Consider the following 13,951-nt stretch of genomic DNA (forward strand, 5'->3'; position numbering starts at 1 on the left):
ATTCAATGACAAAACTACAACTGATTATCTTTCTAACGTTATTTTAATCATATTATATTAAATCTGGGAAAAATTGTAATTTTTCATTTACTTCGCATTTTTCTTTATACTTACATGTCTTGTAATAAATATTAATTTATTCAAAAAGAGAAAAGAATATATATATATTTTTCGTCTCATGATAGCATTACTTATTCATCTAACATTACAGGTACGAGCAAAAGGTCGAAGATGGTGGGACACGGTGTCGACCTCTCAAAAGTCTGAGATTCAACGGGTATTCGGACGTATGCCGGACACAGAGGAGGACTGGCCGCGTCTACCTGACGGTCCGTCGTGGGCATGGTGGTTGCTTGCGATTCTGCCGCTGGGACCGCAATTGCAAGTGGGTATCCTTGGCACTACTAGCTTGGAGAAGCGGCTACGAGCCATCGAGAAGACTCTCGATCACATGGAGCAAAGACAACTGACAATCGCGGCTGCCCCTTCCGAGCAAACGACAACATCATCGAGCATCTGCAGGGACGGAAGAGCAATCACTGAGACGGCGATGTCGGTCATTCAACAATCGTAAAGAGTAACAAAGCGTCGCGATACCTTAGAAGTAACCAATGCCATTCTGTGGCCTGGAAATAGGATCGCGAACCTTGTATCTCACACTCTGCGAAGAATTTCAAGTAGCAAAAGAGATTCAGCTATCTTGAGTGGTAGAAATTATATTTTAAAAATTTATGAAATTTATTGAATAATTGCCCAATTTGGCAGACAAAGTTCGAAATGTCATTCGGTAGAATCGACTAAGACACAATATCTGATTTTTCCACAAATTGCAAGTCCTGAATACTGCATTTATTAAGCTCATGTTTATGATCTTATCGCACTCTGATAGAAGACACGATATTTCTCTACAGCCATGTCACAGGAGGGCATTTTTGTCATGTCTACCTTCTAAGCCACTAATTTAGTCGGTCAAATCTTTTCTACGTCGATCTCTCATCCGTTGCTCCCGCGACGTGATTCCTCGATTGACCCTTCGACTCTACTCGACGTACGAAACACATCTATAGAACGCGTAGAATCTATAGAACTCTTGGAACGCCTCGTAAGAAAATTGGGTCGATCGATCAGCAAACGCACCTATCCTTCAATTTCGCTCGGCGTGGAGTTTCGAACGGCTCCTTCTCTCTCTCTCTCTCTTTTTAGATCTAGCAAGGAAAGCTTGGAAATATTCTTTACCAATTTTGATCAACTTCGAATATTTTCCTCTTATTTTTCAGCCATTCTATAGCATATTCGAAATTTATCAAAATCGACGAGGCACATTTCCTGATGTTTCCAAGTAAGTTAAGTTCCAATCCGAGCACCTTGCACCTCGTGCTCGTTAAATCTTCTGCTGAGCGCCTTATCGATGAGACGACGAAAAGAAATAAATCTAAACCTAAACCTGTGAAGTGATAATAACAATAACTATTAGTCTAATTTAGAACTAAGATATCAACAATATTTATTTTTATGTAATGTATAATATCATTTTCTAATGATATATAATAAGTTATGTTATTACAGTAATTAATATTGTCACGTGATAATTTTCTATTAATCGTAACGAAATTAGTTGCGACACGAGAGAACAATGTATAATGTGCAAAGATTTCGATTACCTATAATTCTGACCGTTGCGTTGGTGACCAGTGACATATCCGAAAGACCGCGTTTCCTCGGTAAGGCGTTCCGATCCTCTTCGCGCTGTCGCAATATGCAAATCTGTTCTTCCAAAACGTTATATGGATATTTATTATGTATATCTACATTGTATATGTATACACACATATTTATGTATACACTTTCGAACGCGTACACGTAGCAACGGAAGAGTAAGTCATTCTTTTAAACATTTCAATGTGTCATGACGCACAAGTATTATTTGGGTGAAATGTACACATAGCGAATGAAAGAGAAAATTTAAGACTTGGATATAGTACATGTAGATGCAATACATTATTAGCCAAATCGTATCTAAAGATTTTTATCTTACAATTAATTAGAAAATCTAACTTACAAAATTAATTTTGAAATTATTTCGATCAATTTCACTTTTCCGTATATAAACACGATTATAATATTTTATATTATATTAGTCACATACTTTGCGTTATCATTTATGTGTTAAGATCTCTAAAAATATGAGTCGTTTATTATTTTTATTAATATTCAATACATGTAAGGGACTTACTTCCGTTGCACGTAGATGCATCGAAATCTCTCGTGCACGAAAATTCGTCAGTGAGCGAGTGCACCAAGTAGAAAAAGTTACATTGACGATAACAATGCTCATGACACAAGGCTGTCTATTTTGTGTAATACATATGCATGTATCGGTGCATATAACCGATGTGATTATGGAAACGATCATTGGTTGTTCCACTAAAATAATAATCAACTTCTATCAGGTTCTTAAAAATATTAAATATAGTAAAAGAAGTGAAAATAAATAAACATCTAGAATTTGTATGTCGAAAAATTATCTGTCAATATCAATATATAAATTACCGTGAGTAAATGCTATTGAATAATTTTTGATTAATGCAACGTAATGTACATGTCACAGTCACCACGATATTTGTGCATTCACTGGTGCAATCGCTCTACGAACGTTCCACGAGTCTGCCGGTACAATCACGCGCGAAAGCGCGATTGTAGAAAGAAGTTTGATATCTACGAAACAGGTTTATTCGAAAAAGCGCAAATTTTCTCGAACGAGAACGAGATCCTTTTCGGCTCTTCGACGTCATTGCACGGTCGCGAATCACGGGAATTTTCCGGATCGGACAAACGATTGCCGTACTGATTTTACACAACAACGGCTGATTCGCGTTATCCTGCGGCTCGAAAATCCCGAAATCTTTTTATACCGCTTAGATTTATTCCGTAAGATTTTTCGATTATGCTAGCACGTAATAATTTATTCATGCGGCTTTTCGTATCGTCGAGACACAGCGATCGCCTGAGGAGCTAGAAATCATATCAATCGCGCAACCAAGTATTCGTGAGAAACGTTAATAGTACGGTTGTTGTTATTTATTATCGCAAGTAATTTTATAAATTATTCAATCTTAAATTAATCCTATACACTGGTTATACCATTGCGCTTGAAAAAGCTAAAGAGGGATATTCCAAAGAAAATTATATTTCTCACCTTCTTAGTTGTTTATTAACTCGCGTCATTTCAAGCGTAAAATATTAAGGAGTAATTCCTTTAAAATATTTCATTTCTTGTGCATTGTAAAATATTTTGTACAAATATTGTAGGTACATTTTGCATCGTTAAAACGCGCACTTGAACGCACTCCACGCTCCAATCGTGTCTCATTATATTGTTCAGCCGATGCATATATTAATATGGCCATAATATGCAGCTCACTAAATGTCCATAATAACAGATTTCTCCATTAGTATCTTTAATAGTGAATCAATCAATCAACCAGAGAAAAATCAATCTGTATACATTATCTAAATAACATGATATTTTTTAAACATTATTTAATTTGGAATACTGCATTATTCAAATAGGAAAGAAATATCAAAAGTCTATTACTTTTTTCACGTATTATAAACAGCTTATTTTTAATTTTGGACTAGTTTCTAAAGATTAAATTTTCAACTCTTCTGTTATTTATTAATCATACTAAGATTTTACTATCAGGAATTTTGATATTTGCCTTACAGCACTAAAAATGTGACTATCCGATTCTAGATCTGCATCCTTCAAATTTACCATGTAAATTTTGTGATTCTCAAATAATCATATTTAATATAATGTTAATATAGATTATGATTGAATTACATGCGCTGTTGATGCGATTATTATATACAATCTTTTTACACGATAATAATAACGACAATCGTTACGAAATGACGTGCTTCAAGTACGTCCATCTTCGTGAAAGTATGAAAAGTATGATAGAAAATTTTTTAATTGATCGACATAACGCGGTACTCTGTCTCTGCGGCAACTCAATATGAGAAGCATTCTCTATATCTAGATTTATATCTTATTCTCTAGACTTTTATGAAATTGTGAATCATGCATTGTGATATTACTATATAGCCTACCTTGTATATTGTTATTGCTACGTTACTATACGTAATGCCACACGACTTTCCATTTTTACTTCGACATTTCTATATTTATCTTCATCTCTTCATATGAAAAATAAATTGTAATAAAATATCACAAAGTCAAATTTGTTCGTGTGTTCTTTTCTTTCGAGTGGAAGAAATCTTGATCCACGATGCTTGACCTTCCAAATTGTTAAAATAACTTCAAACATAATAGTATTTATTATTCTATTCTATAAAACTTTACTTTCATTTTATATTAAATAAATATGCATTTTCCTGATTTAATCAACTTTAATTTTATCTATCTATACACAATCATTTAATTATACTTTTTGTTATTCAACCCAAATTGACTTTTAATAAAAATCTCTTCTTTATAGTCTGTTTAAAGGTTGCTAATAAAAGTATTTCATTATTAAATTTAATATTTACGATGTACACCCTATACGTTTCGATTCGATATACACGCCGTTTTGCAATAAAAAAATCAACAAATTGCGATATTCAGATTAAACTTCCTTGACGTGATTCCGTCAAGCATGAGCAACAGGCTCGAATACTTGGTAAAGTATTCAGTTGCGCCTCCGCCCAGCAGAGATTATTACAGTCTGAAGGTTTTTCAAGACGAGGTACTGGTGAAATCAACATCATCTGCTTTTCTGTTAACCTTTCCACATTTCGTAGATAATTCTATACCTATGGAGAATTTCTCACGGACCTCATAAAGCACCGATCGTATATCGCTCCAAGTTTACGGAATTCAATCAAGAAAAATCCTTGCAGAACGAAATACATCGTGGATTTGGTAAGACATTTCTTATCTCTGCTTATAACAAAATGTTTAACTCTATCCATAACAGATTGTGTTATAGAAATTTTATTTACTTCTATTTTCTCATATTATTTTAAAATAATATGTTATATTATACTCATCGTAAATTACACACATACACATACACATATGTATTATAAAACTTAATACTTCTAGAATACTTTATCAAAGATAAAATTATGTAACATAATGTAAAATTGAAATTTTACTTTTATTCTCTTAATAATTTTACTAAGCTGCAATTTTCAATATTGCAGGTAAATATTTATTAAAACAGATACAGAATATTGCTGAAGGAAATAAAAATACTCTTTTAACTTTACCCGCATCTTTAATCGAAAAAATATCACGATATTTGGAGTTCACCGACATAATTAAATTATCTTCATTATCACATATTGCCTATGAGGTAAAAGAATTTTTAATAAGATTAATGGTAATTGTTAATTTTCTACTCTGCTTCTCTGTTTCTTTTTTAAGATAGTAAGAAACCTGTGCTGTCATAACAAACGAAGTACCTATTCTTCTACATTATTCTTTTTTTTACTTATATTATAAAAACAGAACAAACAAGTTAAATTTAAAAAAAATTTTTTTAGAAAAGAATTATTAAATAAAATACATTGAACATAAGAGAAAATAAAGAAATTGAAATATATAATCCTATTACTTGTTTAAAGATGGTATTTCTATCAGGTATTCAATGCTGATTCAGTTTGGCAGATACTTTATATGAGAGACAAAAACGCCAATTTTAGTTCAGAAGAGAGGCACAAGATTATAGTCTCTGATTGGAAAGAATTATATAAAGACATACAAATGCAGGCGTCGATCAAAGATCAAAGGGTACAAAATAATAAGCAGAAATAAACAAAAAATTTGTAATACAATTATACATAAATACATTTTTTTAGAATCTTCGAGTTCCATCATCAGTTACGAGTAATGCAAAAACTAACAAATTACTCATAAGACCAATCAGTGATGCACCAAAATCTATCTTAAACAAAACGTCAACTATCAAGAATATGACGAAAAAACGCTCAGAATCTTCGATGGCGAATCTTGTCAGGATTCCACTTACCACAACAATGCCTGACACTCGATTTCGCACGTCTACAAAGCACGAGAAACCGCTTTTGCAAACAAAAGATATAAAGAGTACTAATTCTATAATCAACGTGAATAAAATAAATTTAAAAAAACATGTAATTATGCCAAGAACGACACCGAAACAAGAAACTGAAAGTGTCCCTAAACACAACGAAATGTTTGACGAACAACTAAACCGGACGTCGAAAAAATACTCGAATAAAATTAACAACGTCAACATGAAATCAACAATATCAACACAAGAAAAGAAATTAAAATGTAAAACGCAAACTGTTTCTAAAACAACATTACCCAAAAATATCGTAGGAAATATCAAATCGTCTCCAGTTTTAACACAAAATTTACATAGCAAGACTCAATCGAAAATAAAGAGCAAACCTAAGAAAAAAGTAATTGCGACCAAGTCTGAAATACTTAATACTGATAAAGCGTTGTTGGAGAATCATTTTATAGTTGGAAATGGCAATTTTGATTTGGCTGACGTAAACGATGCAAGTTTGAAGAACATTCGAAGTCCACGAAGCATATTTGATTATGACTTTAGCTACGTACAACAAACGAAGAAAACACGGGACATTTTAGATATTAGACACGAAATTCAGAATATTGATAAGTTGAAACAATTAAAACTTACTGGAGACAGTGTCATAAATAACTTTTCCAACAAAATGTTTCGGGGTGACAGAATTCTGGAGAAGCTTTCGGAGAAATCTGAACCATTTAGCGAAGCATCCAACGAGTCTCTCGTAAACAACAAAAAATCATTACCAGGAGGGGACAATCAATCTTCTTCATTATCTGAGAAATATCTGAAAGCTCGAGAAGATTTTCGAAAATCTTTAAATTGGAAACAAAGTGATCTAGTACCGTCTCAAAATCAATGGGATCCATATCCAGACATAAGCCTTGACGACAAATCTTTCATAAGTCCTAGAAAAGTTAATAACAATAGAAAGAAATCCTCTATTTCTAAGACTTTATTAAAAACGTCCTCACTAAAACCATACGCTTCGAATAGTTTGGAGAGTAGAAAAGAAAAAAATACTGATGTCCAAAGAGAAGTTAAATAAAATTTTTGAAGACTGCCGAAGTTGATAAAAAGAGATAATAAATAAATAACTTTAACAAAGATTTCTCATATAATTTTAGGAATTTCAAAAAATTGTGCTTTAGATATCCCAATAAACAGTAATTTTTAAATAATTTCTGAAAATAAATATATTTTGTATATAATAACATTTAAATTATTATAAAATGTAAGGCATGAATAAATCAATTAAATTATATATAATTCCTTTTCTGTAGATTTTAAAATAAATAAATTCAGTATTTGATAGTATTCGATTTACAATTTCTCTTTCACGATACTCTTTTAAATTTCCAGACATTTTTACTTTAATCTATATCTACGTATACATATAACAGTAAGGGTTATTAACTTACAATTTAAAGATTCTGAAATGCGGTAATGAAATTTATTTATCTTTATTTCCCTTAATTTTTTAGTTTATCATTTCTTTGCAGATATATCGCAGGTAGATAAGTATATATATAAAATAAAATAGAGCGTATTAATTTGCATTTGATGATATGTGTTTAGGTACAAGCTCTTCCCAAAAAATTATTTACATTGCATGATGTGTGTGATAAAGGCGTCGGAATGCACAAATCGTCGATTACATATGCTGACATTCGCTATTAGAAAAAAATAATTGTGCTAAAAATTTCTGTTTAATAATAAAGATAAAATACTTGCCTTTTATATGTTTTGAAGCCTCATTTACAAAATGCATCATAATTTTTAGGAATTTCTAAACTAGGGCAAAATTAGCACGTAATGCATTAAGATTTCTATATGTGCTAGGAAAAATGCAATATAAAGTGTCTATTGTAATCCGTGTTTTTGTCATTAGCTATTAATTTGAGAGTAAAAACAGTACATTTAATTATAAACAATACTACAAACTGTTATCTGACATTAAAAGTCGTTTTTAACGCATCAAAACTATTTATTACATTTTATTTGACGTAGTCAATATTTTAAGTAACGGAAAAAAGATCTTATTATTAGTTGTAAAAGATATAGATTTTTCGAACAAAACATGCCAGAAGAGTTACTTACCGAAACATTTGTGTGAAATTTTATTTTAGAATTGATAAAATGAATCCTTAAGTATCAAAAATTGCCTATATGTTGAATTACGTGCTTTTTACTATTAAGAAAACATTTCTTCCCCCTTTCATTCCTTCTCAATATAACAAATTGTACCCAACAAACTATTTCTCAATTGAACTGTCAATAATGCAGTTCGATTTTCACTTTATTGTCATTTTTATTCTTAATTTTATCATCGCTATGTAATCTTTATATAGTTCATTTCAAAACTTAAAATTACTCAAAATCCCAATTTTCAAATTTTAATTTTTCCTAATTTCTGTTAGAGTTATAAAATTAATGTTTTAATGCGGTTTTATAAAAATTTTTCATATTCATTTTAGAAACGTAAAATTTAAATACCTTTCACAATTTAAGGCGCGAGGTTAGTGCAGTGTTTGCATCTTAGAAATTGACGTACCCATGCAGCGTCAAATACCGCGAAAAATTTAACAAATGTCGATGTAATACATCAACGGTATTAACAAGATTATTTTCATAATTGACTTCTCCGCTTTCTTTGCGCTCGAAGACAATTCGATTTCGTCGGAAATATTTTCAAGAAGAAACGTCACAAAACGTTTCTTTAAAGTGATTTTCAAAATCGGTTCTACCTCTTCGCTCAAACTAAACTACCGCCATGGCTCGGTCTCGTCGAACATTCGATCTATATTGTCTCGCAGCATTTTCTCTTGTTCTGAAAAATCAAATTGAGATATTTTCATTATTTTAAACTTAACATTTCCTAATCAGAAAAGTGTGTTACCTCGATATATTAATTAAATTTGAATAATTACCTTTAGTTAAATTCGCGATAATACATTGTTTCCGGAGGAACTCTGTGCATAAAACTCGTGACAGGCCGAAAGCATGCATGTTACAAGTAAAAGTCCTAAAAAAAAATCGTTACAGTAAAAACATTTATATAAAATGATCAAATATGTATTTTATTTAATCAATTAAAGAGTATTTATATTTACCCTAACTGTCCGAAAACTATGTTTGCTTGAAACTTTCTATCTTCGGCGGCGATACTTTCCTGATCTAATGACTTCGGTCTAGGTGGTACCGGTCTAGACGCTCGCTCACATTGTACGGCGTCAAAGAAAGCAGCCGTCCAAAATCTCATGGACGTCCATATTGGTTGAACGCGTAAATGGGTGTACAGATATTCACGATAGGGCTCTAATCCAGGAACTTCCACTAAAACCACAGAATAAGCGTACAATCTTTTTTAACCATAAATATGCGGTACATTCAATAAATAGTAAAAAAGTAAAAATAAGCAAGAATCATAAATTAATAACAGTTACACAGCAATTTCTTAATAATTTAATAGTAATCGTGTACACCTAAGTATTTATTATACATATAATTTAGTTTCAAGATTATGTCTCTTAAATATATTTAATTGATGTAACATAATGATATACAATATATAAAAAAAATATTATAAAATATTATTATAATACGTGCTACACTAGTCATTAATGTTTGCACAATTCTACTTTTTGCAATTTTCCTGTATTATTTATACACTAAAAAATTAACAGTTAATTTAATTTTTTTATTTAATGTTTTCCTACTTTGCAAAGTTTCTCGTTACCTTCGTGATAAAAAGTGAAGCACATATTCATCAGACTTTTAGCTGGCGCAAAATCGTCCGCTTCGTGGCATTCGAATAGCGCGACTGCGAAATGCTGGGCTAAAGAATAAAATGAAGCTTCTGTAACACACGCACGTGCTCTTCTCGCGTTCACCACCCTGGAGAACCATATTCTTCCCGATTCTGTCTGCAAGTTCATTATTCTATCAAATCAAGTGGCAAATCGAACATATTTTTTTACTAATTTTAGTACCTTACATTAATCATTGAGGAGTTACATCTATTTTGTAATCTCTTCAATTTTTATCCATTTTATTGTGAGAAATAACTACATTGATGCAATCACTATGAGGAAATTAAAATATTCCATAACATTTGATAAATACCAAAACCATTTGACCGAAATTAGCCTTTTGCTCTTGATCGATAGTGTTAGGCGCGTCGAATAACAAAGGTACAAAAGCTTTCATGAAATCCGCAGCAGCTTCCTCCGATTGACTATCAGCCGACAAACTCGAAGCCCAAGACTGAACGGAACACGATGATCCTGAACAATAATAATTTTATTATAAATATTATAATACTTTTCTTTATGATATTGCCATATACATACACATTTCTACTTGGACAAACTTCAACGTATAAATTGTTTAAATTGTTACCCATGTATTAGCATATAAAAAAATTATAATTGATACCCGATCGTTGCCACATTCTGCGACCATCCATGTTGGAATCCAGACTAGTGCTGGGTCCATATCCATCTTGATCGCTCGTAGAATCACTGCTGCAAGGCATGTCTAAAATAAAAAAAAATATATATTTACGCCACACAAATATACGTTTGAATATAATCTTTACATAATTGTATGTGTCAAGCAATGGTGCGTCACGGGCGACAGTCGAATCTAGTCTAATAATTCGTCGGACAAAAATAAACAACAAAGAAACAGTTGACTAAACTATGCAACTAAAGTGTCCAGCACTCTTGCACAATTATATTCCGGCTACATTAATTCCGAATTTATATATTAAACACGAAAAAAAACCCATATAAATAGATTAACCCGAAATAAAATGAAAAAGCGTGTCTATAGTATACACTAAAATTATACTTGAATTAAAACAATATTTTCTTCCATACTTATTACAAATAATATAAATATAATCTGTAATTTTAATACGGTTATAACATAAATTTTATACAAATAAATATTTTATACTAGTATTACTTGCCTAGAGCTACTGTTCATATCCCATTAACGAGACGTAAAATTACCACAATCACTTGTTGACTTGTTAATGTCATGAAATTTTTCTGAGCGAAATGATCCAAAGTACAGCGGCGCACACTCGCAAATGACTATTGTTATATGTTATCGACAGTTACATATTTACATCCGCGATATTACTTAACTGTCTATACATCCTCACAATGTATCGCTCAACGTTGCGGAAATAACTGAAGCGTCCAGTGGATGATAAGTGCGACTATTTATCGCGAGACTGTTACCACACGCAACGGAATTTTTCCCACCCACGTAGAATTCTTTCAAACTATGAATGCAATCGGGGTGCAATAGGCAGTTCGTGTGAAAGTATGCACACATATAAACAGATAACAACATCTTTACCAAAAGGATGCAATGTCTGGCAAGAAACTACAAGTATGACGTGTTCGAATATACAAGTGCCGAGTTGAATTTTATATATAACACGTCCAAAAAAAAGAGTGATTAATGAAATATAATTTTAAAAAACCAAGACGACAGTGTTTAAGCTTATTTTCTTCAAGATTCATTCATTAAACTTATTAAAAACTAAGTAAAACGAGACAAAATGTCACTTTGATTTAAATGTTATGATTTAATACAACGAAATTTTACATACTTTTTGGCATAAATTGTGCAGTTCTAATTCTAAAGAAATGTAAAGATGCAACGTTGTTAACCATAGCTCTCTTAAAACTTCCGATTTAAAATTTTACTTGATTTGTTATATATGTATAATACAAATTAATACATCTTTTTCTAATGTCCTCTCTCTAAACGTCAATCAGTGGATTATCACTGAAAACAGTGAATAGTCACCGGTTTACAGTTATAAGTATACCACTGCGATTTTCAGTGGTGCACTTATAATTGCAAATCAGTGACTATTCACTGTTTTCAGTGATAATCCACTGATTGACTTTTAGAGAGCTCATTTTTCAAAAAGTATGAATTTAAGATACATTTATTCATTCTCGCCATATTCATTATTTATTGTTGAAACTTATATAAATAGATAAACCTAGAATGAAATCAAAAAGCATGTACATGATGCACATTAAAATTATATTTGAATCCGAGCAATATAATCTCTACGAAAACAAATGTTACAGAATTGAATAAAAGGGGTCTTCCATTTCTCACTTATACATTGTATAATTTAGATACGGCAAAAGAAATTAGATTCTGGTCTCCATTTAAATAGCTTGAAAAGCATCATGAAACGTTTAATTGCGAAAATCAATATCTCCAGGTCAAACCGCATGAGGCCTCATCGCAATCGACTCACCGATATTCGAACACCGGGTTACGCGGACATATCGATTGCACTAGTATTCGCTAATCACATCTAGCTGAGGAAGAGGGGTCAGAAACTCGGGCATGTGATAAGATGTAAGTACAATAGCTTCTAAAATATCGAGACTTTGTTTGGGTACACTTTGAACGTCGATAATTTATTTTATTAGCTGCGTGTGCATATCAATGCTTGAGAAAAATATATTAAATCGGAACATAATTTCGTTAATATTTCATCGCTGTTAAAGACGTAATAATCTTTTGTGGAAAGAACTCTTCTAAAATATACTCTCTAAAAGTCAATCAGTGGATTATCACTGAAAATATTACAGTAATATTCACTGATTCACGGAATAATAATGGATAATTCAGTGCTATACTTATAACTGTTTTCAGTGACAATGCACTGATTGACTTTTAGAGAGTGGTTTCTACAAAACATAATGATTATTTGCGTTAACCTTCATTTCTCTCACTATATCAAAAACTCACAAATACTATAGAATGCCATTACTTTTTAATAGAGTGTCAAATAATATTCACCGGTGCTTCACGTGGTCTAACAAGTAAAAAGTATCGATATTTTAAGCTGAAGCATCCCTAGGTGTAACACTGAGGGGACACGCGGGTGAGATCACAGGGGCAGTCCACACTGACTGACTGTTACATTTACCTAAACGGAAAACAACCGTCTGATAGCGGGTCGGCGCCCTCGCTTCGTGAAAAGAAAGAAGAACACAGCATATTATTTCCATCCGAGTCTCGATAACTGCATGATCGCGACAACCGCGAGTGAAAGAAAGATAGCGACCGTCGTCGAAGACGAAGAGCATTCGACGTCTGCCGCGGATAATTGGAGGCGAGGGCTAATCACCTGCTTTGTAATTCAATTTCTCATAAGGATCGGGTCCGGTCGCTTTGATGTCCTGCTCCTGAATGGGCTCTATACTTTCCTGGCTGTCGCGATCGGGACTGACATCGTCCTGCTCAGTTCGACTTTCCTGTTTCTTGCTCGAGGATCTGGAGGATGCTATTTCCTCGTATGTCATCCCAGGCGGATACTTTCGCGTTCTGGAAAAATTTGCACTTCCCTGACGTTCCAATTTGTGCCGCGCTATTGCCTCATAATCCTCGTAGGATAATCCCGCACCAAATCTATGGACGAAATATTGTGTGTTGTAGCATGAATATTCAGTAGCAAACATTACAATATTATTCGTTGGCACGTGTAAATTCTTGCTATAGTGCGTATGACACGTTAATAACTTGCTAATAGTTGCGCATACAATTAGAATTTATATTACATCAAAATTATAGTGTACATACCATACTAACAAATATGCGGCAAAGTACAGGAAGTAGAGGAAGTACAGGAAGTACAGGAAGAAAATAAAGCTATATCACAATAAGAAATAGAAGGAAAATATAATAAGCTACAAAAAATATAATAAATTTAAAAAATTTTTATATCAAATTCCATAAAGTAAAGCCAATAAGAAGCACAAACAAAATTGAAGGTGACGAACCCGAATATATTACATTTGTATTGTATCATT

At 32.4% G+C, this 13,951-nt stretch overlaps 3 protein-coding genes across 10 annotated transcripts in view; 2 read left to right on the forward strand and 1 right to left on the reverse strand.

Annotated features, from left to right (window-relative positions):
* Positions 1-4,259, forward strand: part of LOC105562245 (LON peptidase N-terminal domain and RING finger protein 3) — a 40,328-nt gene extending 36,069 nt beyond the window's left edge. The window contains exon 9 of the mRNA XM_012012929.1: positions 212-4,259. Coding sequence (XP_011868319.1) covers positions 212-574 — 363 coding nt within the window. The 3' untranslated portion in view covers positions 575-4,259. The remainder of the gene's footprint in view (positions 1-211) is intronic.
* Positions 4,260-4,499: 240 nt separating this feature from the next.
* On the forward strand, positions 4,500-7,137 carry LOC105562276. Its single transcript, XM_012012995.1, has 5 exons — positions 4,500-4,751; positions 4,807-4,927; positions 5,212-5,363; positions 5,651-5,800; positions 5,869-7,137. Exons 1-5 carry the CDS (start codon positions 4,662-4,664, stop codon positions 7,135-7,137), a joined length of 1,782 nt encoding a protein of 593 aa, XP_011868385.1. The 5' UTR covers positions 4,500-4,661.
* A 1,379-nt stretch (positions 7,138-8,516) lies between these two features.
* The window catches only part of LOC105562247 (uncharacterized protein KIAA0513), a 14,448-nt gene continuing 9,013 nt past the window's right edge, over positions 8,517-13,951 (reverse strand). For 7 of the 8 annotated variants that reach the window (XM_012012931.1, XM_012012930.1, XM_012012932.1 and 4 more), the window contains 8 exons: positions 13,270-13,550; positions 13,069-13,110; positions 10,527-10,628; positions 10,215-10,375; positions 9,829-10,015; positions 9,203-9,425; positions 9,020-9,114; positions 8,517-8,919 (listed from right to left, as the gene is read on the reverse strand). In XM_012012931.1, coding sequence (XP_011868321.1) covers positions 8,855-8,919; positions 9,020-9,114; positions 9,203-9,425; positions 9,829-10,015; positions 10,215-10,375; positions 10,527-10,628; positions 13,069-13,110; positions 13,270-13,550 — 1,156 coding nt within the window. In that variant the 3' untranslated portion in view covers positions 8,517-8,854. The remainder of the gene's footprint in view (positions 8,920-9,019; positions 9,115-9,202; positions 9,426-9,828; positions 10,016-10,214; positions 10,376-10,526; positions 10,629-13,068; positions 13,111-13,269; positions 13,551-13,951) is intronic. The other variant, XM_012012938.1, reaches the window with a different exon arrangement.

Source organism: Vollenhovia emeryi, unplaced genomic scaffold, assembly GCF_000949405.1.
Source record: "Vollenhovia emeryi isolate VEMERY1.0 unplaced genomic scaffold, V.emery_V1.0 DF939192.1, whole genome shotgun sequence".
In the NCBI taxonomy this organism is placed as follows: Eukaryota; Metazoa; Arthropoda; class Insecta; order Hymenoptera; family Formicidae; genus Vollenhovia; species Vollenhovia emeryi.

What these genes read in the sequence shown, in the direction of transcription:
- LOC105562276 (XM_012012995.1), top strand. Translation starts at nt 4,662, where the DNA reads ATGAGCAACAGGCTCGAATACTTGGTAAAGTATTCAGTTGCGCCTCCG. An exon ending in CGAAATACATCGTGGATTTG is followed by an intron (nt 4,928 to 5,211) that starts GTAAGACATTTC and finishes TCAATATTGCAG; the next exon opens with GTAAATATTTATTAAAACAG. An exon ending in CGTCGATCAAAGATCAAAGG is followed by an intron (nt 5,801 to 5,868) that starts GTACAAAATAAT and finishes ACATTTTTTTAG; the next exon opens with AATCTTCGAGTTCCATCATC.